Source organism: Cryptotermes secundus, unplaced genomic scaffold, assembly GCF_002891405.2.
Source record: "Cryptotermes secundus unplaced genomic scaffold, Csec_1.0 scaffold1009, whole genome shotgun sequence".
NCBI lineage: Eukaryota > Metazoa > Arthropoda > Insecta > Blattodea > Kalotermitidae > Cryptotermes > Cryptotermes secundus.
The window spans coordinates 1,186,235-1,212,663 of NW_019744133.1; the positions used below are offsets into that span (position 1 = coordinate 1,186,235).

General features: G+C 42.5%; 1 protein-coding gene across 2 annotated transcripts in view; it reads right to left on the bottom strand.

The window, feature by feature from the left end:
* Window positions 1-26,429, bottom strand: part of LOC111874568 (neuroligin-2) — a 169,162-nt gene that overhangs the window by 38,036 nt on the left and 104,697 nt on the right. For both annotated transcript variants that reach the window (XM_023870174.2, XM_033755506.1), the window contains exon 5: window positions 2,471-2,622. In XM_023870174.2, coding sequence (XP_023725942.1) covers window positions 2,471-2,622 — 152 coding nt within the window. The remainder of the gene's footprint in view (window positions 1-2,470; window positions 2,623-26,429) is intronic.

The window sequence follows — 26,429 nt, forward strand, 5'->3', positions numbered from 1 at the left end:
TACATTAATCTATTATCCTACCCTCGGGGCTCACTGGGTACACTTGAAATTGCACATGCCATATCTCAACACACTGTATCACCAATACTATGGAACAACGTTATTATCACTCGGCATGGCTAATATACGTGAACCAGACTTACTTGACATAGAAGACTGTAGGCCCTTCCGGCGCTTGTTAAACCCATATTGAGCAGCGCCTCCGGCTGACAACTGAATATTCTGTTGAAAATCAGAATCCCAAGTCTCTCAAATTTTCCTAATTTATAGTGTTACTTTGCTGATTAGGCATTGACGACAGAGGGTAGTTAACTCCTCCTCCGTGCCCTCTATTCCCAAAGTTATATTCTCATTGGATATTCTATGTGGCTGGGGGTGGACCTCTTGCGTCTTATCGCTGTGTATTACTCATATGACCATCTCCAGTGGCCTAGTTAGCGGAGCGTCTTGCATACGGTATTACGCATGAATGCTGATTATCGCATTCTTAACCTAATTGCGTGTCCATGTGTTGTCATCTTTGCTCTTTCACTGCAAAACACCTTTCGCAAGTCTCCAGGCACCTAGGTAATGACTTAACTTTTCAATCCCAAATTTGCTCCTCAACATGAAGAAATTGTTCTAAGACAGACGGTCACAGATGAATGGACATGCAGATTAAGGCAGGAAGGGATGACTTACAGTGAATAACCATGGGCCTTTTGTACTGCTGACAGTGTACAAATACATAATCATATACTGTGCGACAGACAATAAAAATATTGTCACGTATTCCTGGTTAGCGTGACTAACAATAATGTGTTCTGGATTAGATGAATAGATTTATTGGACATTCATAAGCCGTAACAACAAATAAATACAACACTCTAAAAGTTATGTAACTATAACACACAAAATAAAGTCTTCAACGTCTGATTGCGAGTCGTTGCTTGGTAACGAATCTAATCTGGTTAACACTTCAACTACTGAACTGCCTTCTGAATTCTCTTACGAATGAATCTCTGACAGAATTCAAGAATGAACTCCATTTTATAACTGCGAGAGATCCTAACCGAGATCAGAGGATCAAAGGGTTCCATTGTTGTACTTCATGAATGCATCGCCTTGGAAACAATGTGTTAATTTCCAAGCAACGGTTTGGTTTTCTACGTGTTCACAACCTTCACTTTCCGTATCCCTGCAAACCGTGTTTCGCAATCAGTTGGTTTCCACGTAACAATCTCTCCGTGGCCATTCGTTCCCTAGAAACGGCCTACATGTCACAATATTTTACTTTTACTGTGATTGCATTTGTCTAGGTAAAGTAATGTGAAATGGGAATTAAGTTCAGGAATTCGATTCCCTGTAAAGGCACGAGAGTTTTTACTGTCAAGTCTTCAACGGTTCTAAGGCTCACACAGACTGATCCCGTGTATATGGGAAGTTCTTATCTTGGAAGGATACACAGGGGTAGAACCTAAGCCGGCCAATGACGTGTGACTACTGACCAAATTAAGAATTCATGTTCCCCTGAGATATCCTAGCGTGGTATCAGGCGCAGAGACCGTTTCTTCATTTCCTCATATGCGTACATGTAGAAGTGTTGTGATCGTAAATATCTTGAATTCTTTAAGAAGATATGCTACAGAACTGAAAGTTTGTCCATTATAGGTTGACAGTCGGTGAATATAAACATTTCACAGCGGACCACAGAAAAGAAAAAAATCCCGATATTTTTCGAAAACGATTCCAATCAATTTGATTATGCTTCGAGTAATTTTAAGAGACCATCTCCCTAAATAAAATGGCACAGGTGGAATCCCGAGGAAAACAACGGTTGACAATTTTGATTAAGGGAATCTGAGGTTCTCACAGCGGTAATTATGAGGAGTTCTATCATCTGGGATATAACACGGTGTAGTCCACTGAACGTCTACAGACATTTCGGAATAACATGACGCCCCATCATCAGGATCAAAGAATAAGCTAAGCTAGAAAACAGCATGAAGGAAGTGGAGCCCATATCGGATTCTTGCTTGGCTTATTCTCTGACTCTGAAGATGATGACATGATCATCAGAAATAGCGGTCGAATTTAAAATGAATACATTCTAGAAGATACGTATATGTCTACGATTAAGATTAATTTCCACCGACTCACAGTAATGACAACCCCAAATGAAACTGTTAATTTCAGAATATCCTGATAATACGAGTATTTACTTTGTGATAGTAAGTCCATCAAATAATGCGCAATCTGTCTGCGCCCACCTTTTAGTTTCACGCGGAACATACATGTAACTTTCGCAGACGTTCATATATTTAGAAGCCGATTAAATTACTCGCTACGGGATATCGTTTCGAAATCGCTTTCCGTAGTTGTAACAAGTTTTAGGGAACTGAGAGCAGAAAACCTTTGGTATCCTCCCCTCCTTCATAATTTATCACCGATGCGGCAGGCTGGCAGGCAGCAGGCAAGCTGCTCCACTTACCCGGTTCTAGCGAAGTTACTCCAATATATCATTGTCGCTTCGGAAAGGAGCATCTCCGACTTGGTGTAATTGCGGGGAAAGTGGGAGAGCCCCCCCACCAGGGGAGCCCCAAACACGTACGGCAGCTCCTCTCCATGGATACACCCTTGTCTCTGCAACACAATTTATAACAATTTTTATTAATTACAATTTATTAATAATAAATAAAAGTAAATGGGAAGACCAGGTAAACGTTGCACTGATAAACTTCTCGGGTGAATCCAGAAAAACCGAAGTGAACGGAGAAGTTCATGGAGGTAGGCCTAGGCTCACTGGGGCTTTAGTGCCAAGGAAAAAAAAAAAAGCAACGAGCTGCAGAGTACTTATAGAGTGCATGAACATTAGTCACAGAATAGGCTAGGAAAGAGCGAAGAAAAGTCTTGTGTCAGTGTATCGTGTCTATTCTGTGAGTACTGATAATATTCTAATGTGGATACCATACTATATAAAAGAGACGGTTTACGATTTACTATTTTATGTGTAATTCGTGGGAGATGGCCTTAGACATCGGCCTCAACACAGCATTAAATAATTGGACTGGAAACAAATTTGAGAGAAAGCGGGTGCTTTAACAGTATGTAAAAATTATAAAAGGAAACACTTCTCAAAGGGAGCTACAGTCACTGTCATTTAAAAATTTTCCGGCTATGAAACACTCACGTCTTGAATTCTTGCAGATGTCTTTACTACATACTTTCGGGCATCTGACAAGCTTCTGACACTGCTGTGAAGTGTATGCTTTCTGTGATGCGACGCCATTTAGTCCAGTAGACGTTCACTGACGTTTCGGAGAGATGTAGTAATAATGCGTACCGAACTAAACGTCCCTGAATTTCTATCGGATTGTATGGCGCTACAGCCCAGCAGATAGTAATTTTCACGTATTTTTCCCTTTCCACGTTCAGCACAAATTTCATCTTCGGAAAGCCCTTTATTTCAGGCTGATAGATATGTATGTTTGTCACGTAATTGCTTTTCTTCTTCTTGTACGGGCGCTAGACTCCATGATGATCCTTGGCCTCCTTTACGATTGCTCGTCATTTGTCCCGGTTCCGTAACTTCAGTCTCCTTTTAGGTGTTTCCGTTCGGCTGCGGTCGTTAAAAGCTTCTCAAGAATTAAGGATTTTTACGGCGTGGGGCGGAAAACCCTACGCCCAACCTGGAGGACCAAGGTATCCCTTTGTGTCTGGATCATCACCTTCGACCTGACCGGCATGGGCGGCTCTACCAGTAGCTACGCTACCGCCGGCATAGCACGAATGACAACGCAAGCCCCATGATTATTTCAAAGTAGGCATACCTTCAGGTGGCTGTATTTAAACTTCTTTTAAACCCCAGGAATAGAATTATATTTGTTTTTCGGTAGAAGGGTAGTAACTCGGGAGCCGGGATAGCATAGTAGGTATAGCGACTGGCTATGGGCTGGACGGCCGAGGGATCAGAGATCGAATCCCGGTAGGGTTAAAAATTTTCTCTTCTCCACGTCGACCAGACCGGCTCTGGAGTCCACCCAACCGCCTATCCAGTGAGTAAAGGGGGGTCTTTAATTCGGATAATCGGCGTTTTACTGTATTTGTAAGTACGTTTAGATACCAGAGGAGCATACAGTTTGCAGATATCGATTTTGAGACAAACAACAAAATACAGACGCAAATTTCCCTCTGTTAGAAGGCTCAGTTTCTACAGATCACAGAAGATGGCCTGTTCTGAACGCAGAAAGCAGTTATAAAGACACAGCACAAGTGTAGTAAACAGATTAATGAGACTAGGCTCAATGTACGAGTATCTAGAGCTCAGAAGGCTCCGTGAAATCTCTGAGCAGCATTTAATTATCTCGGTTTCTGGCGCCAAGACAGACAGAGAGAGAGTGATTGCGAATCCAGGAGTAGAGTTAAGTTTCTGCCGGAGATTTTGAAATTAATTCACATCAAAAATACGGAAAATGGAAGGAAGTTGGGGTAGTTAAGTGGTAAAGGAAATGTTCTCGAAAGAATTCAAGAAAAATCCTCATGAAGTTCCCCCAGATTCTAAACAATGTAAAGTTTACTTCGTTACACTGTTTTTTTTTTTTCGCAAGACATGGAGTGTAATGAATGGACGGTTTCACTTTTTCCCTCTCAAGAAAGACACGGACGCGAAAGTCTTTTGTTCTCTCGTAACAGAATCACAGAAAAATGTACGTACGTAATAGCGATTAAAGAAATGAATTAAAAGGATGTTACTGTAACCAGTCAGGACACTGAAGTCATACCGTTGTTAAGGGACATGTGACGGTGATTATTAACAGTGGCGTATCATCTGACAGCGAACAAAAGCGACTGTTTGCAGTTGCGTAGTGTGAAGTCGCAAGAAGTTTTATTTAAGTAGGATCTGAGGTTCTTACAGCAGTGATTACGAACACTTCTAACTTCTGGGATATAACGATGTGTAGTCTGTTGGAAACAAACTGACGTTTCGGTGGAACATACTGTATCCATCTTCAGGGTCGAAGAACAAGCCAAGCAAGAAACCGACCTGAAACAGCAGAATAGTTACTGTGACCCTCCAAACCTGCTACAGTTCTCTGTGGACGCCATGGTCCTCTTTAGCCATTTCGGAAGGGTGACTGGTTTACTGGCGAGACAGATTTATTAGCATGTTATGACTTTGTTTTTCGTATCTGGACAGACAACTGCATTGTTTTTGTTTACATGCAGTTTGGGTGGCCGGAAGGGGACAAGGTTACCACGGGAGGCAAGTCTGTAGTCTTCCGAAGATGTGAATTCTGTTTTGTTGACATGTGTAGCTGTCATAATGTGTCTTCGGAAGGGTGTAGCTGGACCCTAAACTAAATAAAATAACCGCTCTCACGTGTGGGGTTCCGAGTTTTATACACGTAGCTTGGGAACTGTTTAATTCTCAAAGTTCTTTATGTGATTGGCTTGTGCTGATTGCATGATGAATCTGGCTAGTTAAAATCAGCCAATAGGATGTGAATTCTTGTCTGGGAGAGAGGCCGTCGATTCAAATCCTTCTTGGGGGATGAAGCGACGTTCCCGCAGGATACCAGTCTTCAAAAACTTGGCGTTTAGAATTGATCGGTTTCTCTAAATTCATCAGCACTTCACTTTGGATCGTTAAATTTTGATAATATATTTTTTTCCTTGGCACTACAGCCCCAGTGGGCCTAGGCCTACCTCCATGAACCTCTCCGTTAGATCTTATACATTCGGTAGGACTCCTTGGGCGGATGATCAGCTCGTCGCAAGGCCTCTACCTGTACATAAACACAGAAAAACGCACACACACAAACTAAACATCCATGCCCTGAGTGGGATTCGAACCCACGATCCCGGTTTCCAAGCGAGCGAAGACAGTACATGCCTTAGACCGCTCGGCTACCGTGACCGGCTCGATAATATTAAAGGGCCATATTACTCCGTGCTTGCAATTAGTTACAATATTTCGCTTCTGAATAAATAAACAGTTTGTGGGCAGGGAAGTTGTGTTGTTGATTTCTAGCAGTGGACTGGCTTTAAGTGTGCAGTTTCCCGTTGCCTCAGTTATTACCGTAACACGATCCTGATAGGAGTCAAGTGGTCTACCGAAGTCGGCACATAAGTACAGAGACAGAGAGAGAGAGAAAGAAAGAAAGAAAGAAAGAAAGAAAGAAAGAAAGAAAGGGGGAAGGTAACATTACCTCCTAGCTGCTTTTCAGAGAACTACACGGCGTCATATCCCAGAAGACAAAATTCTTGAAAATTTGATTTCGGCTAACCATAATATCAAATTGACACATTTTAGACACCACTGAAATTCATAACATTCTAGAACTTCTTTTTTTCAGTGCACTTCTAGTATCAGCATTTCTCTTGCAGACAAATATCGCTGGACAACACCACCTTCTAGAATATACAGCAGCGTAATTCGGTTAGTTACTCGACTCAACTCTTCGACCCTGAAGATTAGGGCAGAGTTTCCTCGAAACGTTGAACATCTAACAAACTATATGGTGTTATGTCCTCGAAGTCAGTCCTCTTCAGGGTTGAGTTTCTCAAACCCAACAAATGACGTTGCAATTATGTGTGCGAAATGATCTATATACACAGTGTGTCCAGGTTCTGTTTGGACTGTGTTCATTAAAAATACAAGACGTGAATTATTTTCAAAATTTCACTCTTTCTATTCAAAATAGTCTCCTTCTGAATTAATACATAGCTGGAATCGATTGAAAAGTGTTCGAAAACAGTCACTGTACTCCTTTTGTGGAATCGCATTTAAAACTGCGATACATTCCCTACGTAATGAAGCGTACGAGTAGATGGGTGGAAGTCGTGTGTATTGTTTGGAGACTTACGTACCGTATCGAGACCTATGCAATGAAACGTACGATAGATGGGTGGAAGTCGTGTGTATTGTCTAGAGACTTACGTACCTTACCCAGACCTACGCAATGAAACGTACGATAGATGGGTGGAAGTCGTGTGTATTGTCTGGAGACTTACGTACCTTACCCAGACCTACGTACTGAGATGCATGAGTTGACTGAAATCGCACGTATTGATAGAAGACCTATGTACGTACTCTCACCGGGCCTACGCACTGATATGTACTGGTTGACAAGTCAAACGTATTAAAGGATAAATTCGTAACTTATTGACTGGACATGTGTATTTTCTGGAGTTGTATGTAGGCATACTTCACGGGGAAATTATTATTTACCAGTGATGTAGGTATTTAGATGTCCGTACATATACCTACGTATAGACCGGGGAAGGCTGTACTGAGGCGTAAGAAAGAAATGAATGAAGTCGCATTTGCCTGTGTTATGCATGTTATTGCAGGAGCTGTGGTGCTTTCGCAATCTGCGTCACATAGGAGAATGTTACCTGAAGGTAGGGAAGACAAACTGGAGGGAAATGAGAAAGTAGGAAGGTCGACAGAGAAAAAGAAAGATAACTCCTCTTCCTCGGTTCAGTTAACTAGGTAAAACGGAAATGAACTTTACCATAAAAAACGTTCAATATTCTTTCTATCTACTTTTATTCCGGCAGGAAGAGACAGAAAGTGTGTTGGGGAATAGAGAAATACTACAAAGGGTTTAGCGTATTGGAGATACTTTAAATTTCTTGGACGTTTGTAGGCGTTGGTGTGTGATGAGAGGTACTATTTCTAACTTTCTGACAAAACGTTCTAAACTTTACGTTTAATGTTTATCCTCTATTCAATTTATCTACACTTTCTTCCCTCCTACTTTCTTCATCGAGATTCACGTCATCGGTCACTATGTGGCTTTGTTTCTAGATAGTATACAGTAGAACAGCTATGTTTCTCTTGAAGCAACTCTATTTCGCTGTAAGCCACAGTGTGTTACTATAGCAGAACAGCTATGTTTCTCTTGAAGCAACTCTGTTTCGCTGTAAGCCACAGTGTGCCACTACAGCAGAACAGCCATGTTTCTCTGGTAGCAACTCTGTTTCGCTGTAAGCCACAGCGTGTCACTACAGCAGAACAGCCATGTTTCTCTGGTAGCAACTCTGTTTCGCTGTAAGCCACAGTGTCACTATAGCAGAACAGCCATGTTTCTCCTGTAGCAACTCTGTTTCGCTGTAAGACACAGCGTGTCACTACAGCAGAACAGCATGTTTCTCCTGTAGCAACTGTGTTTCGCTGTAAGCCACAGTGTACCACTACAGCAGAACAGCCATGTTTCCCTGGTAGCAACTCTGTTTCGCTGTAAGCCACAGTGTGCCACTACAGCAGAACAGCCATGTTTCCCTGGTAGCAACTCTGTTTCGCTGTAAGCCACAGTGTGCCAGTACAGAAGAACAACCATGTTTCTCCTGTAGCAACTCTGTTTCGCTGTAAGACACACTGTGCCAAAAAGCGATAAAATACACGTATCTCAAACTACAAAGCGTTTACGGAGTTAAACTACTTATCTTCCTATACTGACAAATGTTTCGGTACATTTTTTAAAATCCCTTCTGATGAGAGACGTGAAACGTCCCTAAATCCCTTGACCTAGAGCTTGAAATTGAATCCGTAAAGCACGGATAATTGTGACGTAAAACTGCCTATCACAACCCAAAAACATGATACGTTAATACGACGACAAATGCTCGGGATGTTATCCATGTTCTTAACTTCTCATGTGAAATGAAGTTTTGGAGCCTTGACTCTTCGATCTTCGGAGATATCATATAGCTTCACCTATTGGGCCCAACAGAGTGGTTCTTTTGCTTAAGGGACGGGGATAGAGTGCAGTCTCCGAAACGTCGTTTAAAATGAATAATTAGGATGAGGGATAATGTCACTTTATAACACAAGAACCTATATCCAATGAACTTTAGACCAACTCAATACAAAGCAATACAACTGGGGCGTGAGTAAAGCTCAATCAAGCGTTATCAAGTCAGCACTGACCCTACTAAAACCGCTGCTTCGAACCCTAGGAGACCTTTCCCGAAAATACGTTCAAGCAATCACTTTCTTTCTTGAATCCAAACATTCTCAACGGGAATTCGCTCTATAATATTTTGGGTCTATGTTCTCCGCGCAGAATGAGATGCCCAGTATAGCATCCACAGGCACGTACGATAAAAATATATTAACAGTTTCTTGGAAGACCCAAGACCTAGGGGTAGATGAAAGGATAATATTAATCTTAAAGAAAGAGAATGAGAGTGTGGAGTGGATTCATGCGGCTCAGGATAGGGACCAGTGGAGCGCTCTAGTGAACGAGGTAATGAATAGTTACTATAGGATTCTGACGATGGTGTATAACACAGAGATTGAGGCTAGCTCTTTCTAAGGGACCCAAGAGAATAGGTGTTTTTCCCTCACCTGAGGACGGAAACAGATCCAGTTTCCGAAACGTCGTGTTTTTCTTAGTTATCTTAAAAACCAGGACGATGGATAAAGTCCGAAAACTCAATATCTCTGTGAGGTAATGAATATTCGAGTCCATAAACTGAGCGACTATCAGCTTCTCAAGAAGGTTGACAGAATTAGTTGAGCCAGTTATGTTTTCATTTTCAAACGCTATTCTCCCTGTTTATTTTTATGTTAATTCCCTAATTGTGTCAGAGTTTACCAGTTATAAAAGAATGTACTTAATGAAGATGCAGAAGTAATGAATTTCCTTGCCTGGTACTTTCTGCCTTCTGGTGTATTCTCATGAAGGAGTTTCAGTTTCCCTCGCTTCTACTTTTCCACTCTACTTACTCTGGGTTAAGGAGGCAGAAGAAGCCAGATGCAGTGACATTCAGGTGTGACCTGCTGTGTCACCTAGTGCCCCATTTCCTTATTCAAAGCGTAACATATTTGTACCTCCTGAAATACTTTTCTTGTCCCCATATTCATCCATCCGTTCCCTATCCTGGGATTCTCTTGGGTTCTGTATTTCCTTTCGCCTTTAAGTCTTATTTCCAGGTCAGTAACTTCCGTCTGTACGGCAATTCGAAGACGCAGTTTCAATGAATGCAAATTAAGAAACAAGTCTGTCTGCTAAAATGGCATAATACGACGACATTTAAGCACGGTGTTTACAATGCGTTCGAAGTTTCAAAGTATGTATCCCGTTGTGTGTCTTTAACGCACTTTCAATTGGGGCGGTCAACACAACAATAACAATAATACTCCATAAGACAAAATACACACTATCGTATAAACATTTATTTGCGCAGTTCTTCTTGCGGCATATTTCTACCTGTCTTTTTAGATCATCCTTAGGCAATACACAGCCAATAGCGTAAGTCCATGAACTGTGTCAAAGCATTAACTACGTATCCATATTTTAGTAGGTAAAAAAGGTAAAGAGCCGGTCACGGTAGCCGAGCGGTCTAAGGCATGTACTGTCTTCGCTCGCTCGGAAGCCAGGATCGTGGGTTCGAATCCCACTCAGGGCATGGATGTTTAGTTTGTGTGTGTGTGCGTTTTTCTGTGTTTGTGCACAGGTAGAGGCCTTGCGACGAGCTGATCACCAGCCCAAGGAGTCCTACCGAATGTGTAAGATCTAGAAAAACCGAAGTGAACGGAGAAGTTCATGGAGGTAGGCCTAGGCCCACTGGAGCTGTAGTGCCAAGGAAAGCTTGTTGTAATCAACACCCGCAACCAAACAGGGAACACACAACACGAGACACGATATACACTGAGAGTAAGAGGAACGACTCCCATAGTGGTGGAACTATGCGCGGTGTTAGAATTGGGACAGATAAGATAAATAATCTTAACAAGTTTTTAGTATATAAATATTTATTATAATTGACGAACATTTTTAAATACGTTCTAAATTTTACAATGACATAATGGCAAGCAATGAAATAGATTAACGTAAATTGAGCACCTGATGATGGCACTATGGTGCCGAAACATGTTGTGAAGTGACAGGTGAAACTGAGTGCACTACAAGACGGACACTGCATACATATCATGGACGAAAATCAGTGCAACAGGACGCTAAAATATAACATATCTGAACTGTGCCACATTTTCTGAGCATCTGTTAGCTATCTTTCTGTCATGAGTTCGTCCTGCATTCTGGTGACGAGACAGCAATACATACTTAGTTTTCTCTGGATGTACAAGTATCACGTATTTATTATGTTCAATATGAATAAACTCTCTTCCACGCACTGTCAGTGTAGTGATACACCAACAGATGCTGCAAGCGCTATACTCAGTAAATATAAAAATGGCAAATTCGTCATCGTGCCTAACTAATCAAGCACTACGCCATGAAGACGTAGGGAGAAGTGGTTGTACAAATCCACGTTTTCTTGACCTCGGCACTAGTTGGAGGCTACAAACTGGCACCTGGATAGGAGGCTGGGTGGGCCCTAGAATCTGTCTCGACCTTGTGGAGATGAGAAAATTCTTGACCCTATTGGGACTCAAATCCGATCCCTCTGTCGTCCAGCCCGTAGCCATACTGACTGCGCTTCTGCGGCTCCTAAAGTAAATATACAAAAATAAACTCCGTGGCTTGAGGCCGCAAGCGAACTATAACGACCGAACGACCGCCGCTCGTCGGCGAAATTAGTACCAACTTTATCGGATAGAGGGTGTCGCGTGGTCAGCGCAACGAATACCCATGGCCGTCAATTTCGGTTTCCTAGAACCGATATTTCCTTGAAACAGCTCCTCAATTATCCTCAAGAGGCTGAGTGGACCCCGTTCCAGACCCATTACTTCTTAGAAAATCTGGTAGCAACGGGAATCGAACACGTGACCTCAAGATCTGCATTAAAAATGCAAGTAATTCTATTGCAGCGCCCGTTGAATATTCAGAGGGACGTCTCATCATTTGTTACGCAAGGTTTCGTACTGTTAGCTTCCCCTAATTTCACCCTCATTCCTCTCCAGTCCTTCATGTTATCGAATGATACGTCGAGGCCTACATTTAACGCCATCTCTCACGAATATCATGCATAAATAGCCTATCACAAACAGTCTCCATTATAGTGTATATTATACTTCACATATCCACACATATTAGTACTCACAAAACAAGAATGTTACACTGATATAAACGACTGCTCGCTCGTCCGTGACACTGTAACTTATGTTCATGCTAACGTTCTACAGTTCATTACTATGGTAACCTGAAATGTGAAACCACAATGCTACAACTTACGCTTAAAGAAACGTTTACAGAGGACAGTGTGTCTTTATATAACGGTACATATAACATATGAACTATTTTGCAGAGGGCCGTATATTCCAAGTTTAAGTAACTTACAGACGCTTCTTTTCATTTCATGTTCTCCTTCTGTTCCAACCCTCGGTTTCTATCTTCGTACTCCTGGTCTTCCATTGCGTGGCCTTCTCTAACGTGAATGTTTGCCCAGCAATGTTCTTTCATTTCATACCTCTTCCTCGACCATGAATCCTTATTTAATGTTTCTCGGTTCCTCAAACATTTCTCTTATATTCTTAAGTCGCCCCCACGTCTTACTCCATCCTCAACCTTCGTTAATTCTCAGTTTATATCTTTCTATAGAAAGCTTTTCTTCCGCTTGTAACTGTATATCTTTTCTTATATCATTATCATTGCTACAGTACCTTCTGCCCGTGCTCATGCAAGCAGAGGTTTTAATTTCCTTCTGTTCGTCTTTTATGCCACCTTTTTCACACCTCCTGTATTTCCATCTTCTTTATTTCAACGGTTTGAATGAATGTATGAGGGGTAGGCCTTCTCGGCCCTTGCACCGCGACCTACAGTGGTCTATTGTGCTTTTTCAACGGTTTGTTTGAGGCACAGATAAAGCTATCCCTGTAACAGGACGTGGAAGCCCATAGGGTTGCGAGATGTCGAGGCTTCCACATTTTCTCTACACAGTTGCTTCACAGATGGCGGTAAGGTTGCCAGCCTTAAGCGCCGGCCGCTCTTTACCCCCCGGAAGATTCTTGGTACTCATTTCTGTTAGAAGCTGAGTCGACCCCAGGGCCATAGTACGGCCGGAAAGATTAGGTCAATTGAAAAAAAAATCAGTGACCTCCCAATTAACTGCGTTACCGCGTTTCCCCGTTGAAATCTGTATGATACTTAAAAATATGTTTACGACAGTTTGAAATTAAGACGGGATATTCTTCAGATACATGGATTACTTAATACACACGAAATGTAGTGTAAATATACAAACTTGTGGTGATGGAACAGCAGCAGCTTTTAAACTGGTTATCTTAACGGCACTGCCACTATCGAGTATACAGGGCCGACGATAGGGTGATTAATGAATGTGAAGCAGTTTGTGGAACGAAAATCACTAGGAGAAACCAATGTACTTGGAGAAAACCAGGGCAATGCCACTCTGTACACCGTAAATCCCATAAGACTTGACTTGGGATCGAATCCGGGCTGACCTATTTGGAAGAAGACGACTAACAACCTAAACTCAATTTCACTTCTTCCTCGTTTAATTATCTCCTGCTTGATAAGTGTTTGCGATAAACCTTTTAGGCTAGTCGTCCATTGGAAGCGGAAACCTGCGAACTGGGATTCCGCCGAATCTGTGCGAATCTGTTCGTCCGAATTCGTGCGTTCACTGCGCGTCCTTTGGCTGCGTGTTCGGCCGATGCCATTCGCGTTCTGTCATGGCGCTGTCTGAAGATTTATGTGATCTGTACGCGTTTGATACTCCTTTACTGGCTAGGTGACGAGCACAGAATAGGAGAAAAGAGTGGATTAGTGGAATTTTACCAAAAAGACAAACGTTTGATGAATTTTCTCATGTATGGAGTGATTCACAAGAGGACGAGTCACAGTATTTTGGTTATTTTCGCATGAAGCAAGATACATTTGAATACACATTAAGCAAAGTATATCAGTTGAAGAAGTACAGTAACTTCCGAGAAACTATTTCACCTGAAGAACGCCTAGCTGTAACGTTAAGTTAAGGATTTGATAAGAGTTTGAGAAAACAAAATATTACATCGATGTTATATTATTCTTGCTTCTTAGTGATTACATACAAACCGTTGTTTCTACAAAGGATCGAAATTACTATGATACACAGCGGCACTGTTCTTGTCTGTTACAAATTCATTGCTGTGGGAACTATTATGGGAACTGCGAGTCGATTCAAGGGATAGAGGCGAAACATTTGACGTGGACATCACGCTGCTGTTTCGATCCTCCTGTTCCTGCAGTAAAACATCCATCAATTTCATGCGTAATCGCAGCTGTCTTTCTTCAGGCAAGCTCATCAGAAATTGATAGTCACTATCCTGCTTCATTTGAGAGCTCTTTTCGAAGTAGCTCAACTTTTTAGATTCTATTTCGAAGAATTTGTCATCGTAATTAATTCTTTTCTTTCCTCTTTTTAGCGGACTTTTGAAATGCTCTTTTTGTGCCGGAGACGTATTTACAGGTGAATCATTCTTGATATCTGATTGAAAATCTGGAGTAGAAAATGCATCATTATATTCACTTTGTGTTGTAATATTATCAGTGCCTGTCTCAATACAGGCGTCCGCAATGTCAGGAACACTACTCGACAGATTTCTCGGTTGAACAGTATCAGTTCGTAGGTGGTGAACGCAGCTCTTCGTCCGAAAAATCCAAACCAATCTGGATATTTCGCAGTTCGCAAGTATACGCGCGTTCACGGACGAATAGTGCTGCTACCAATGGACGCACTCTAACCTGATGCAAGCTGTTAGGATCGTTCGTCCGTTTCCGTGCGTGTTCGGACGAACTCCTCATCGCAACTTTCCGCAGCTTTCCGCTTCCAGTGGACGAGAGGCCTTAGAATTTAATGAATAAAATATTATTCGCTCCACAGCTGACGGCATTCGGTTGACAGGTTTGGCTTTCCGAAAGGAATTTGATAGACTGCGTCTTTTAACATCTCCTTATCTGGATAATACAGCTGCCCAAGTAAACGGACGAATAAACAATACACAAACATGTTTGTGCTTTTGGGATGTCCTGAGTCTTCGCCGTTTTTCTCACGTTAAATTTTGACTGAATTAGGGTTACACAAAGTTAAGACATGAATTCATGTCAGAGTGTTACACCTCAGGGGGGAGGGGGTGAGGAATTAGAATTACTTTGGTCTGTCGTTACGCATTTCCTAACATCGGCGCTACACTCGGCTGCCGTCGGCTGTCTTAGCTTGTGCCTTGAAACTGTGCTCCTATCATTGTCCGTCACTCCTCGTTCATTTCTACCCTTTTCTACCCTGACTCTCACTTGGTACACTGGAGACTGCCTTATGATCTAACAGTAACACTTTTAGTAACAATAACATCTAACAGCATGGCGTATATGAGCAACTAGACTTACTTGCAATACAAATGTAGATTACAGCCGTTGTCCACCCTCTTATGGAATACATGTCGTCGAGAGCCTCAATCAGGATTCCAAGTCTCTCGAATTTCCCTAATTTATAGTTTTAATTCGCTGATTCAGCGTGAACGACAAGGGGGTAGATAGCTCCTCCCTTGTGTTCTAATTTCCTAAAGTTAGGTTTTCATTGGATCTTATCGGGATGTGGGCAGACCCCTTGCGTCTGATTGCTGTGTAAGCAATCTCTTCCGATTCTCCAGTGCCCGAGTGAGGCAAACTTCTGGCGCTGTGAGGACACAGCCTTGCTGAGCAAGCAGATTCCTAACCTACTTGCCATTACTGATGTTTACAAGTTGCGGCAATAACTGTGAAACACTGTTCGCTAGGCGCGAACATTTTTGGGCAGTGGCTTCTTCTACTATCTCAAATTTGGGGCATAACACAGAGTATTTTCTTTCCGCTTTTCTCCATAGCTATTCACCAGGTTCACAACGTGTAAGGCTGAGAATTAAGAAATTATCTAAAAATTATTATGGGCTGAGGTTCGAGATGAAATTATTCACTTAAGGACTCGTATAAGTGCACAAAGGAATTGACAGTATTCATACTAGTCACGATATCTTTTTTAAAGTTTTATCTAGTTGACAGCATGTCGAAGATGGTTTGGCTGATCCAGTGCAAGAGACAAAAGAAACACGCCCAGATCACAGCAGGTGGCATAAACAATCCGTACTGTTAACAAAATAATTCCTTGAACTTGCGTAAATTGTTCACTTTCATTTGTAGAAGTTCCTTTTCGGAAACATGGAAATTCTGAGACTTCAAACTTTAAACTTCGCTCTCCTGTGCAAGGAACCCAACTGATTTTGGAACAGAATACTCAAATTTATCATCAATCACATCCCATTTCCCTTCAGTAAGTATTCGGAATTTTGACTCTGTTCATCTCTGTCTACCAAAGACTGCATAATTTATTTACCGCCATATGCTTGCAATTGTAACATCTAAAATTTATGTCGCAAATTTCTTTTCGTTAGGAGCCAGGATAGCTCAGTCGGTATTGTGACGGGCTGCGAGTTGAATGGCCGGTGTTCCATTCCCGACAGGGGCAAGGTATTTTTTCTTCCCTAGACCGCCCAGACCGGCTCTGGGGCCCCTCCTCAGAATTATATCCAATGGATACAGGCGTAAAGCCGCCGGGGGCGTGATGCTCACCACCCACATCGGTCTAGTGCCGAACTCATGATAGGTGGAGTTATACCTTCATTCTCCCACGCTTCAGGGCATAGGGACAATTTTACCGTTTTCCTTACCCCTTTAGCATACTTTCCTTATTTTGGAGAAATAAGGGCAGGCTTATGAGATCACCTTACTGTCTGTGTGTATCTCACTGTTAACAATCTTTATGAAACTTGGATACGTATGTTATGGCACCTCACCTCAGCGCCGTACTTTATAAATCCCTCTTATAAGTCTGTGTGTATCCCAGCGTGCCGTTGCTAGGTAACGGCTCGGTAGACACGTTCCTACGGCGACAAATAATGCAACAATAGAATTGTTGGAGGCGTCGTTTTACATATGGTTCATGTCGTATCAAAGTTCCTTTCAGAACTTTCCGTTTTATTTTCTCCTGTCTTGTCACACAGGTATCTTACATGAAAACGTGTCCCAATATGCATCACTCACGTGGAATATCGATTCAGGGGCTCAGGATCACGGTCGGCCGATACATGACGGTTAAACTAAAAAAAAAAACCGATTGTAAAGGCATTAGTTCAGAAATGGAAGTCTGTCTCATGTCCACTTCTGCTCTTCCCATCACTGCAGCGTTCGGCAGACGGGCTACACACTTGAGAGACACAGAACTGATCTACCCCACTAGTGCTGCATCAATTCTGCGTCAAATTAAACTGAAGACAACTTTCTACTACGCTTTTATTTAGTGTCTGCCAGAAACGTGGGATATCAAGTTATCAGTCATCTGGTGGTTAAATCAATTTCAATGAGGATAAAACACTTACTGAAGAAACCCACTTTCCTTAAGTGTCTGTTACGGCTTTGTCCCCATTCACCCCTAAATCCAAACTAATACCTCCGCTTCTCCCTATAATATTTCATAAAAATAGGGGAAAGAACACAAGGGAAGAACGCATTTCGTCATTTTCTCTCCACACTACTCCCATCTGCTGCCAACCGCACTACCTAGCTTCTGCTCAAATCTCTTCCCTTCCAAACGTCATTCGCCCGTTTCCTCTGAGGATCCAAGTGATAGCGACAGAAGACGGGGGAAAAAAATTCTTCATTATTTTCATTTTTCATTTCTCTTTCTCCTCCTATTCGATCTTTAAGCAGCTCCAGAACTTCGTAGTGGTAAGCAGGTGGAGGCGTCATGGGTTTATTGCTCTTGCAGATATCATTTTTGAACATGTGAATATACGCCCATAAACACTGATGAGACCAGTTACCTGCGATTTAGTAGTACTTCCAATTATCTGCATAGAAAAGTGTGTCGAAAAACTAGCCGTGACGCTGCAATTTAGCTATGGAAATATTTTTTTCAAACGTTCCCGTTATTGCAGTAGATATTTTCCGGACATACCTCTGGAAAACCTTGGAGGTGCTGTACCCATCTGCTGACAGATTATACAAGTTCGTACGCAAGTTTAAAAAAAACACAGTTCTTTGTGTGGTGTACTAAAGTGGTTATTAGTAGATCTGTATGTAACACTAACACACACACACATACTGTTACATTACTGAAGTGACTAAAGACGGGGTTTTGAATTGGTAATCGGATATACTTACCTCTTTCAACACAAAACTCGTGACTACACTTCACAAATCACTATCACACAGGCTAGTGTTCTTAGTCTGTTGCGATCTCCACTAGCAGTTGCCTGGTACCGGTTTCCAACGGTGGACGTTCCCCTTCCCCCGGGTCCCCCAACGGTCCCTGTCCCTCAGCTACCAGATTCTAACAGCAACAGCTCGTAAGGACCGAAACTCAGCAGTTCTATAACTCACTCACTCACCAATTCTTCACTGACTTAACTGTCCTCCATGTAACATCTCGGCACGGATCGTACAGAAAACACAATTATATTGTTGCTGTGCAATTGTTGCCGTGGAAACATGCTTGTTTGCAAAGCCGTTACTTAGCAACAGTTGTTTAGCTGCTTCTTTCGTGGTCGTTACCTAGCAACAGATCTACATGCCACAACATATATAGAGCGATATTTACGTAAGTAAGGTAAAGCTATCCCTGTAACAGGCCGTGAAGGCCCATAGGATTGTGAGACGTTCAGGGTCCCACATTATCTAGACAGTCGGCTCAAAGATGGCGGTAAGGTTGTCACGCTTACCCGCCGGCCGCGCTTTACACCCAGGAAGATTCCTGGTACGCATTTCTGTTAGAGGGTGAGTCGACCTCAGGGCCATAGTGTGGCTGGAAGGATTAGTTCAACTGAAAATTTTAATGACCTCATCGGGAATCGAACCCGCGACATTTCTGCTTGTAGAACAGTGACAAAACCAACTACGCTACCTCGCGCCTCCAAATACAATAAAGACAAAAAGGAAATTAACAAAGCCAGTTGGGACACATGGGTAACAAAGAACATAATGTACATGGCATGTAAGATCAAGCATAAAAGAGAGAATCACGTACTAAGCTACAAAGAAAACTAATACAGACGGCTGGGACACGTGACTCATATACAACATAATCTACATAACAGATATGATTATGCGTGCGTCACCGAATATATAAGCAAGATAAAAATGGCAATATTTGAATGATTAACACAGAAGACTTGGAAGAATACTGAGTCTACATACGGACGGAATGAAAAGGAACTAAAAGAAAAAAATAAGACTGAAGAGAAGAACGTTCTATGAAGTAGTCTCAACAGGCATTAAAATTAGTCAGTTACTGCGAAGAACACACTAAGCAACAACAAGCTTCTATTTCGTGATGTTCGAGTAACCTTCCCACAAGCTCTGACCTGAACCTTACGGTAGATATAAATATCCCGTACTTTAGCACAAGCTCTTAATGGCAATACAGTTTTACGCCCCAATTCAAGCCTCCATACTGCGGCTTTGTGCCTGGGCGTGTTCTCGTCACCAACCGACTCCATCTCCTACTGTTCCTATACTGCATAACAGTGGTATTAATACATATATCGCTCCACTTAGGAGACAGGCGGTAGCGTACTTGCTTGAGGCAACAGATCGCGGGTTCAATTCCCGATGAGGGCATTGGATTCTTGAACTTTCATAATTCTTCCAGCCGCACTATGTCCCTGGGGTCGACTCAGCATCTTAACAGAAATAGTACCAGGAATCTACCTGGTGGTAAAAGGAGGCCGGTGAGTAAGGCTGACAACCTCACCCCCATCTGTGAGGCGATTGTCTATAAAATGTGGAAGCCTCGACGTCTCATAACCCTATGGGCCCTCACGGCCTGTCACAGGATAGTTTTACCTTTCTTTACCTTTATCTCTCGGCTGAAGAGTTTTACCTTCTGGGATGTAACTGCGTAGTACATTGAAAGTAAATCGATGTTTCTGAGGAACAGGTCGTCTCCATCTTCAGGCTCTTTGCTACCTGCTTCACGCTGTTTCTTAATTTATTCTTCGATCCTGAAGATGGGAGCGACATGTTCCTCCGAAATGTCATTTGACTTTCAACGGACTCATGGCGTTATATGCGAGAAGACGGTGCTCTTCACAATAACCACCTCAAATCCTACATATCCCTCTATTCTCAGCGTGATCATAACGACACTAAGGGGAAATTTATCGCCGTACTTAATTACGCAATAAAGCACCGATCCATAAAGGCATACGAGGGGGTGGAGGTATAACTCCATTATTCTTGACCTCGGCACTAGCTGGAGGTAAGTGGCCAGCTTCACGAACCTGCCGTTTTACCCCCGGTACACATTAGACAGGAATTTGGGTGAGCCCCAGACCCGGTCTGGGCGCTATGGAGGACAGTCTCTTGCTCCCGCCGGGAATGCATCCCCGGCCGTCCAGCACGCAGCCCGTTGCAAATACCGACTGAGCTATACCGGCTCTGAATTACATTCAACAGGCTAAAATGACATCTGTAGGCGTATTTGAAAGGTCACGTAATAGCCAAAATTGTAATAATAATGTAACATGCCGCCTGAAAGCCGGAGTAGTCCTTTGCTAGAAAACGGTTCGCTAGCACGCGTTTCCGCTGCAACAGATACACTAGTAAAAGTCAAAGCGTTGCTACGGAGTTAACATATGGTTCCCGCAGCAACGGATAAGCACACAATAACGTCAACTGTTGGGAATGGTGATCTCTATTCGGTCCTCCCGAAGTTATAAATGGAGAATACGGGAGAACGCTGAGTTAGTTCAAGGAGGGACATTCGTTAGACGGTCGTAAGAAGTTGAGTGTTCAGCTGTGGAGTGCTAACCAGCGGACAACGGAAGCTGAAGAAGTGACCGATTCGTAATCAGAACCAAATCAGTTACGGCAGAAGAGAAGACACTCGTAGTCCAGTAAAGAACGGAGCGAGTCTTAGGCAGTCATAGAATGTGAGCTGTTATAATTGGTTGTAATTGTAAAGAAGTGCCAATAATCCAGTCATCCAATCCAGAACCCATTATTATTAGTCACGCAACCCCTTCACACGTGACTTTTAATTTGTTACTTAACTCGAAACTAACTTCAAGGATCTGAGCCCGCCTTAAGAAGCCGCCAATTCTGTAGATAGTCAACAACTTCCCAGCATTTTATGGAACCCGACGGTTCTCTACCGTGTTCACAAGAGCCCTTCACTGGTCCCTAGCCTCAGCCAGATCGATCCACTCCATACCACCCCTTACTACCTAAGATCTATTTTAACACTGTCCACCCACCTACGTAATGCTCTTCCTACTGATATCTTTCCTTCTGGCTTTCCCACGAATATCAACATGCATTCCACTTCTCCTCATTCGCGCTACATGCCCTGCCAACCTCATCTTCCTTGACTTGATCATTTTAATTACATTTGGCGAGAAGCACTAGTTACGAAGTTCCTCGTTATGCAGTTTTCTCCAACCTTCTGTCACTTCATCTCTCTTCGGTATTAATAATCTCCCCAGCACCCTGTTCTCAAACACCCTCAGTCTATGTTCCTCCATTAATGTCAGAGGCAAAGTTCCAGACCCATACAGAACCAAAGGCAAAATTATAGTTTTGCATATTCAGATTTTTAAGTTTTTAGACAGCAGACGAGAAGACAGGAGGTTCTGGACTGAAAAGTAACAAGCACTACCTGAATTCAATCTCGTCTTAATTTCCTTTCGAATCAAGTTTCGATCTGTTACTGTTGTTCCCAAATGTGTGAACTGCGCCACATTTTCAAAGAATCTGTTAGCGATCTTAATGTCACAATTTTGTCCTTCACTGTGGTGACAAGACAGCTACATATACTCTGTTTCCTCTAAACAGCGCAACAGGGTAGCGAACTACTGTATTGTTTTAAGCAGTCAGGCCAGAGTCGGTCTGAAGGGGCTGATCCAAGAGAAACCCCGTCAAGACAGTCAATCCTCGGGTCGAGATCAGTACCGTGACCCTCACAATACGAGGCAAGCGTGGAATCCGGTCTAGAGCCTTCGCGATAGTGGAGACGAGGAAATTTTTTTTATATCTTGCAGGACACCGAGCTCGCAGCGTGACATTCTACCGACCGAGCTACAGCGACTCTTCTTATTAACCTCCAAGGAATATAACATGAACTTGCTGTATCATTAGACAGGAAGACGAAATATGGATTTTTTTTTCTTTTACAAACGCTGGGAGAGTTTTACATTACAGCTATTAACCTTTACTCTTCCACAGCTAATGGCAGACCACATCATTCTGTGAAGAGGCCTGGAGTTTCGAGGGTCAATATCGCATTCAGGGGAAGCCCGGTATCAGCAAAGTATGGGGCATAACAATATGTGCCTTTGGGTTTTATTACAATCCCCCATCCCGCTCGTCAATATCAGGCTATTTCACAAAGTCGCTTTCAGCAAGATCTTCCTTTTCTGTTTGTCCATACTTCCGTTCTATTTGAGGGAGCCGTTCAGCGGAAGACTGGGCTACGTACGGTGAATCTTGTCTGACTGTCATTACCAGGGACCGGATTTTGATGACATGTCATATTTTTTTCCTTGTATCCCATGCGATGCTCTTAAATATATAAATCTCGGATATGAGCTGCTGGTTACAGAAACGTAAATTTTATAGGTAAATTTTTGTCATTTTTAGGTTTAAAGTCATTTTTTCATTTTTTGGGTAATTTTTTGCTAAATTTTTGGACTTTTAAGGGTATTTCTCGTCATTTTTGGCCATTTTAGGGAATGTTTCTTCATGTTTACTGAAATTTGAATAACATGGAAGCGAAGTGTTCTTTCTTTTCTCCTTTAGGTCATTTTATAGGTCATTTTTTGAATATTTTCAGGTCATCAAAATCCGGGCTCTGCATATTACATTTTTGGGTCATATTTTAGGTCATTTTTCTGGATTTTTTCGGTCATTTTTTAACAATTTTCAGGTCATCAAAATCCGGGCCCTGGTCATTACAGTCTGTGGACATATTGGAAAAGTGCTGTCTCCAGTTTGCAAGAAAATGCGAGTTCATTATTCTCCCGTAAGTGTTGCACTATTCTCAAACAGTTCACACATTTGTCTTATTTTGAAGTGTGAGATATGGGGACTGTGGCTCAAAGTTACATTTAAATTGCAGTTCAGACGAACTTGCAAAACAAATTTCTGGCGAACTGGTCGTGACGCACATAGTACACTCTAATACTCATGCAATAAGTTGTTTGGCTGTGGATTTTATTGCTTTACTCATTCAATTTAGTGGCTCGGTTTTATCATGTCTAGGAAGGGATTGAGGTGGGGTTGGCACGCACGCACGCACACACACACAAAACATATGTGTACATACAAACCGGGATAGCTCAATCGGTACAATGACAGGCTTCGGACTGGAAAATCGAAGAATTATGGGTTCGAATCCTGGCATGAGCGAGTTTCTTTTCTTTCTTCACCCCCACAGCGTCAAGACAGACTCTGGGGGTTCACCAAGTCTCATAAACATTGAATATTGGGCGCTCTTTCCCACGGGATAAAAAGTGAGCCGGAGCATGAAGCTAACGACTCACCTCCATTTGGAGCTAAGTTTAAGAGATGTGTGGTTTATACTACGAAGCTGTCAGTATCTAGGCTATATACAGTTAGTGGTGCAACTCGTCACGCCAATCATCAGAGAGTTGCTACAGTATTCGTGATGTCACGCCTTGCTGTCTTTGTATAACCTCGTCGATATGTGAATATTCACACTTCAACATCTCCGTGTGCCCTCATTATACAACACTATACGTTTCGGCCTAACTGGCCTTCATCAGGTGTATAGGATGTTGGGCTAATGGAACCTGCTGCTCTGCTCTTCATTTTGATGTGAAATGCTTCTAAAATATTTTATTTTAGCTTATTTTATATTATTATTCATTCACTATTCATACTCTTTGAATCTCTCTCTACATTAAACACGGGATCCCAGGGAAAAAAAGTCAATATTCTGGGAGGCCATAGTAACGGTCATTCTAAGCAAAACAGTGTATACGTACATGCGTCCTCTTCCGAGCGGCTTCCGAGACAGCTATTTCACTGTGCACACGAGCAACACGCCATGTCCTCACACGACTTGCAAAGTGCGCTGATGCTGACGGTGGGATTCTCGGAAATGTATTATACTTAGGTAACTGTACCAACTTTGTCACTTGAACAATAAATACCGGTATTAGAAACAGTACGTAATATCTCTTTCTTACTAACAATTCTGGAACTGTAGAGTGAAATAGCTCTATCTCGGAAACCGTTCGGAATAAGACACATGTATATACAGTTTTTTGCTTACAAAGACCAATACTATGACCTCCCAGAATACTGACCTTTCCTCCTGGGACATTCTGTATAAACTCTTAAAGTTGAAACAGTATAAATAAATAACGTATTGAACAACCAATGAACAAAACGTCCCTTAGTAAAGCGCGACCGCCATGCTATGTTGTTTTCTGGTCCTGCTTCTGAGTTGATTGGCGATGTTCGTTTAGCCCGTCAATCAATCTACGTTCTTTGTTAAGTAACTGCCATAGTTCCAGGGTCGCAGACTTGCTCAGTACTCCTAACGCTGTCTTTGGGGGAACATTACGGACGAGAAGTTCTGTATGCTCAGCTGCATGTCACGTACACTGGTTCTGGTTCGCATCTCGTAAGTTCAAAACATGGCGGGCCATAGCTCAAGCGGTTAGTCGCTGGCTTCCCACCGCCGCAGCCCGGGTTCGATCCCGCGTCTGATCAAGTGGGATTTGGCTGTGGACAAAGTAGCGCTGGGGCGGGTTTTCTCCGAGTACTGCGGTTTCCCCTGCCAATCTTCATTCCACCAAATTCTCCGTCATCATAATCACCCGGGGCAGGTACAATAGGTCAGTCAGTGGCCGCCGTGCCGAGTGGACACAGCTGGACTCCACCCTCCACTAAGCGAATTAAAAAGAAAAGTTCAAAACATCATGACGTAACGACCTGGGTGTGTGTATATATATGTGGAGCACTATAAAAGGAGGTCTAGACAGAGCGTAGTGTTTTTTCTTTAACGATTAAGTTGTGCTTCTCCGATCCAAAGGGCTGAAGGAAATTTACTGCCGGAGTCAAAGTTTCGACGATAAAACAGATTTTACGTGCTCTCGTAAAATACAATTCAGCAGAGTTAAGGACCCGTGTTTGGGAAAAGTGAAAATGTGACGAAAATATAAACAGGTTTATAAAAGAAGATGCTGAAGCATTATGGAGCATTATTCAATTTCAGCTCCTTTCAGAATGTCAGTAGCATTTTTTCGGAAAATGCATGCTCTCTTTGTAGCATACATTACGCGCCGTAATAACTCTCGAAATACTTGATTGCCTACATTAAACGTTGCACAAAACAGGCAGTCAATTCTATCTGCGTTGTAAACTTTTGTGACAATACTGGATATCGCCCCTACTTGGAATGAAGATTTGCAGAGGAAACCGAAGTACTCGGAGAAAACCTGCACCGGCGCCACTTTGCCCACCACAAATCCAATTTGAACAGACCCGGGATCGAATCCGGGCCGCCGCGGTGGGAAGCCAGCGGCCAACGGCTTGAGCTATGGCGCGGCCTAATTCTGTATATAACTTAATCTTCGAGAGTGAAGACAGGTGTAGGACGTCCCTCCGAAACATCAATGAATTTCTCTACCTGACTACAGGACGTCACATCTTAATAGCATTTTCTTCATGAACAGTACTATATGTAAGTCAACATTTTTGTTGCTGTCTTACTGCATTAAAAAAATTCTCGTTCAAATTTCAGGTGGTGGAATATTATACAGAAACGTTGTATATAACGGCGTTGGGTGCAGATTATATCCCGGAAATTCAGAAGGATACAAATAGCTTGATAAAAAATAAAGTTATTCGAAAAAGCTTACGTAAAAGAACTGAGTACGATGCTTGATGAATGCAGATCTCAACGGACAGGACATCAATCACTGACGGAACGCTAACACAACCCAGTGTTGCTGACATGTTGGCGAAGAATCTGCGAAGAAGGGTCAATAATTTATGGAGCCTGACAGTACTTTGCCTCTAGTCCTTGAAGATGATAGATTCTTACGGCATTTGAAGGCCCTGTTTCAACTGCACAGGTTACATAACGTCAAGCTGACATTATAGAAGAGGACAATAACTTTGTAGTAGAGAAGTACTTGGCGTATTTAGCGCGCTCAGTGGAACTGAAAACCACGAAAACTCCGGTATATTGTTCACTAGAGGAGAATCCACTCGAATATTTATTCCTGAAAGCGAGCCACTTAAGGCTGCAACATGGTTACTGGTAAAGCGAGTGTTCAAAATAAAACCAACAGGTTACAAAAATTACTAATGTTTCATGGGATATTTCTAGTAAATATAAAGTCTCCATGATGAAGTAAAGGAGGATGAGATGGGCAGGACATGTAGCACGTATCGGAGAGATGAGGAATGGATATAGGATATTGGCGGGGAAGCCAGATGGAAAGAGACCACTAGAATATTAAAACTGATCATAAG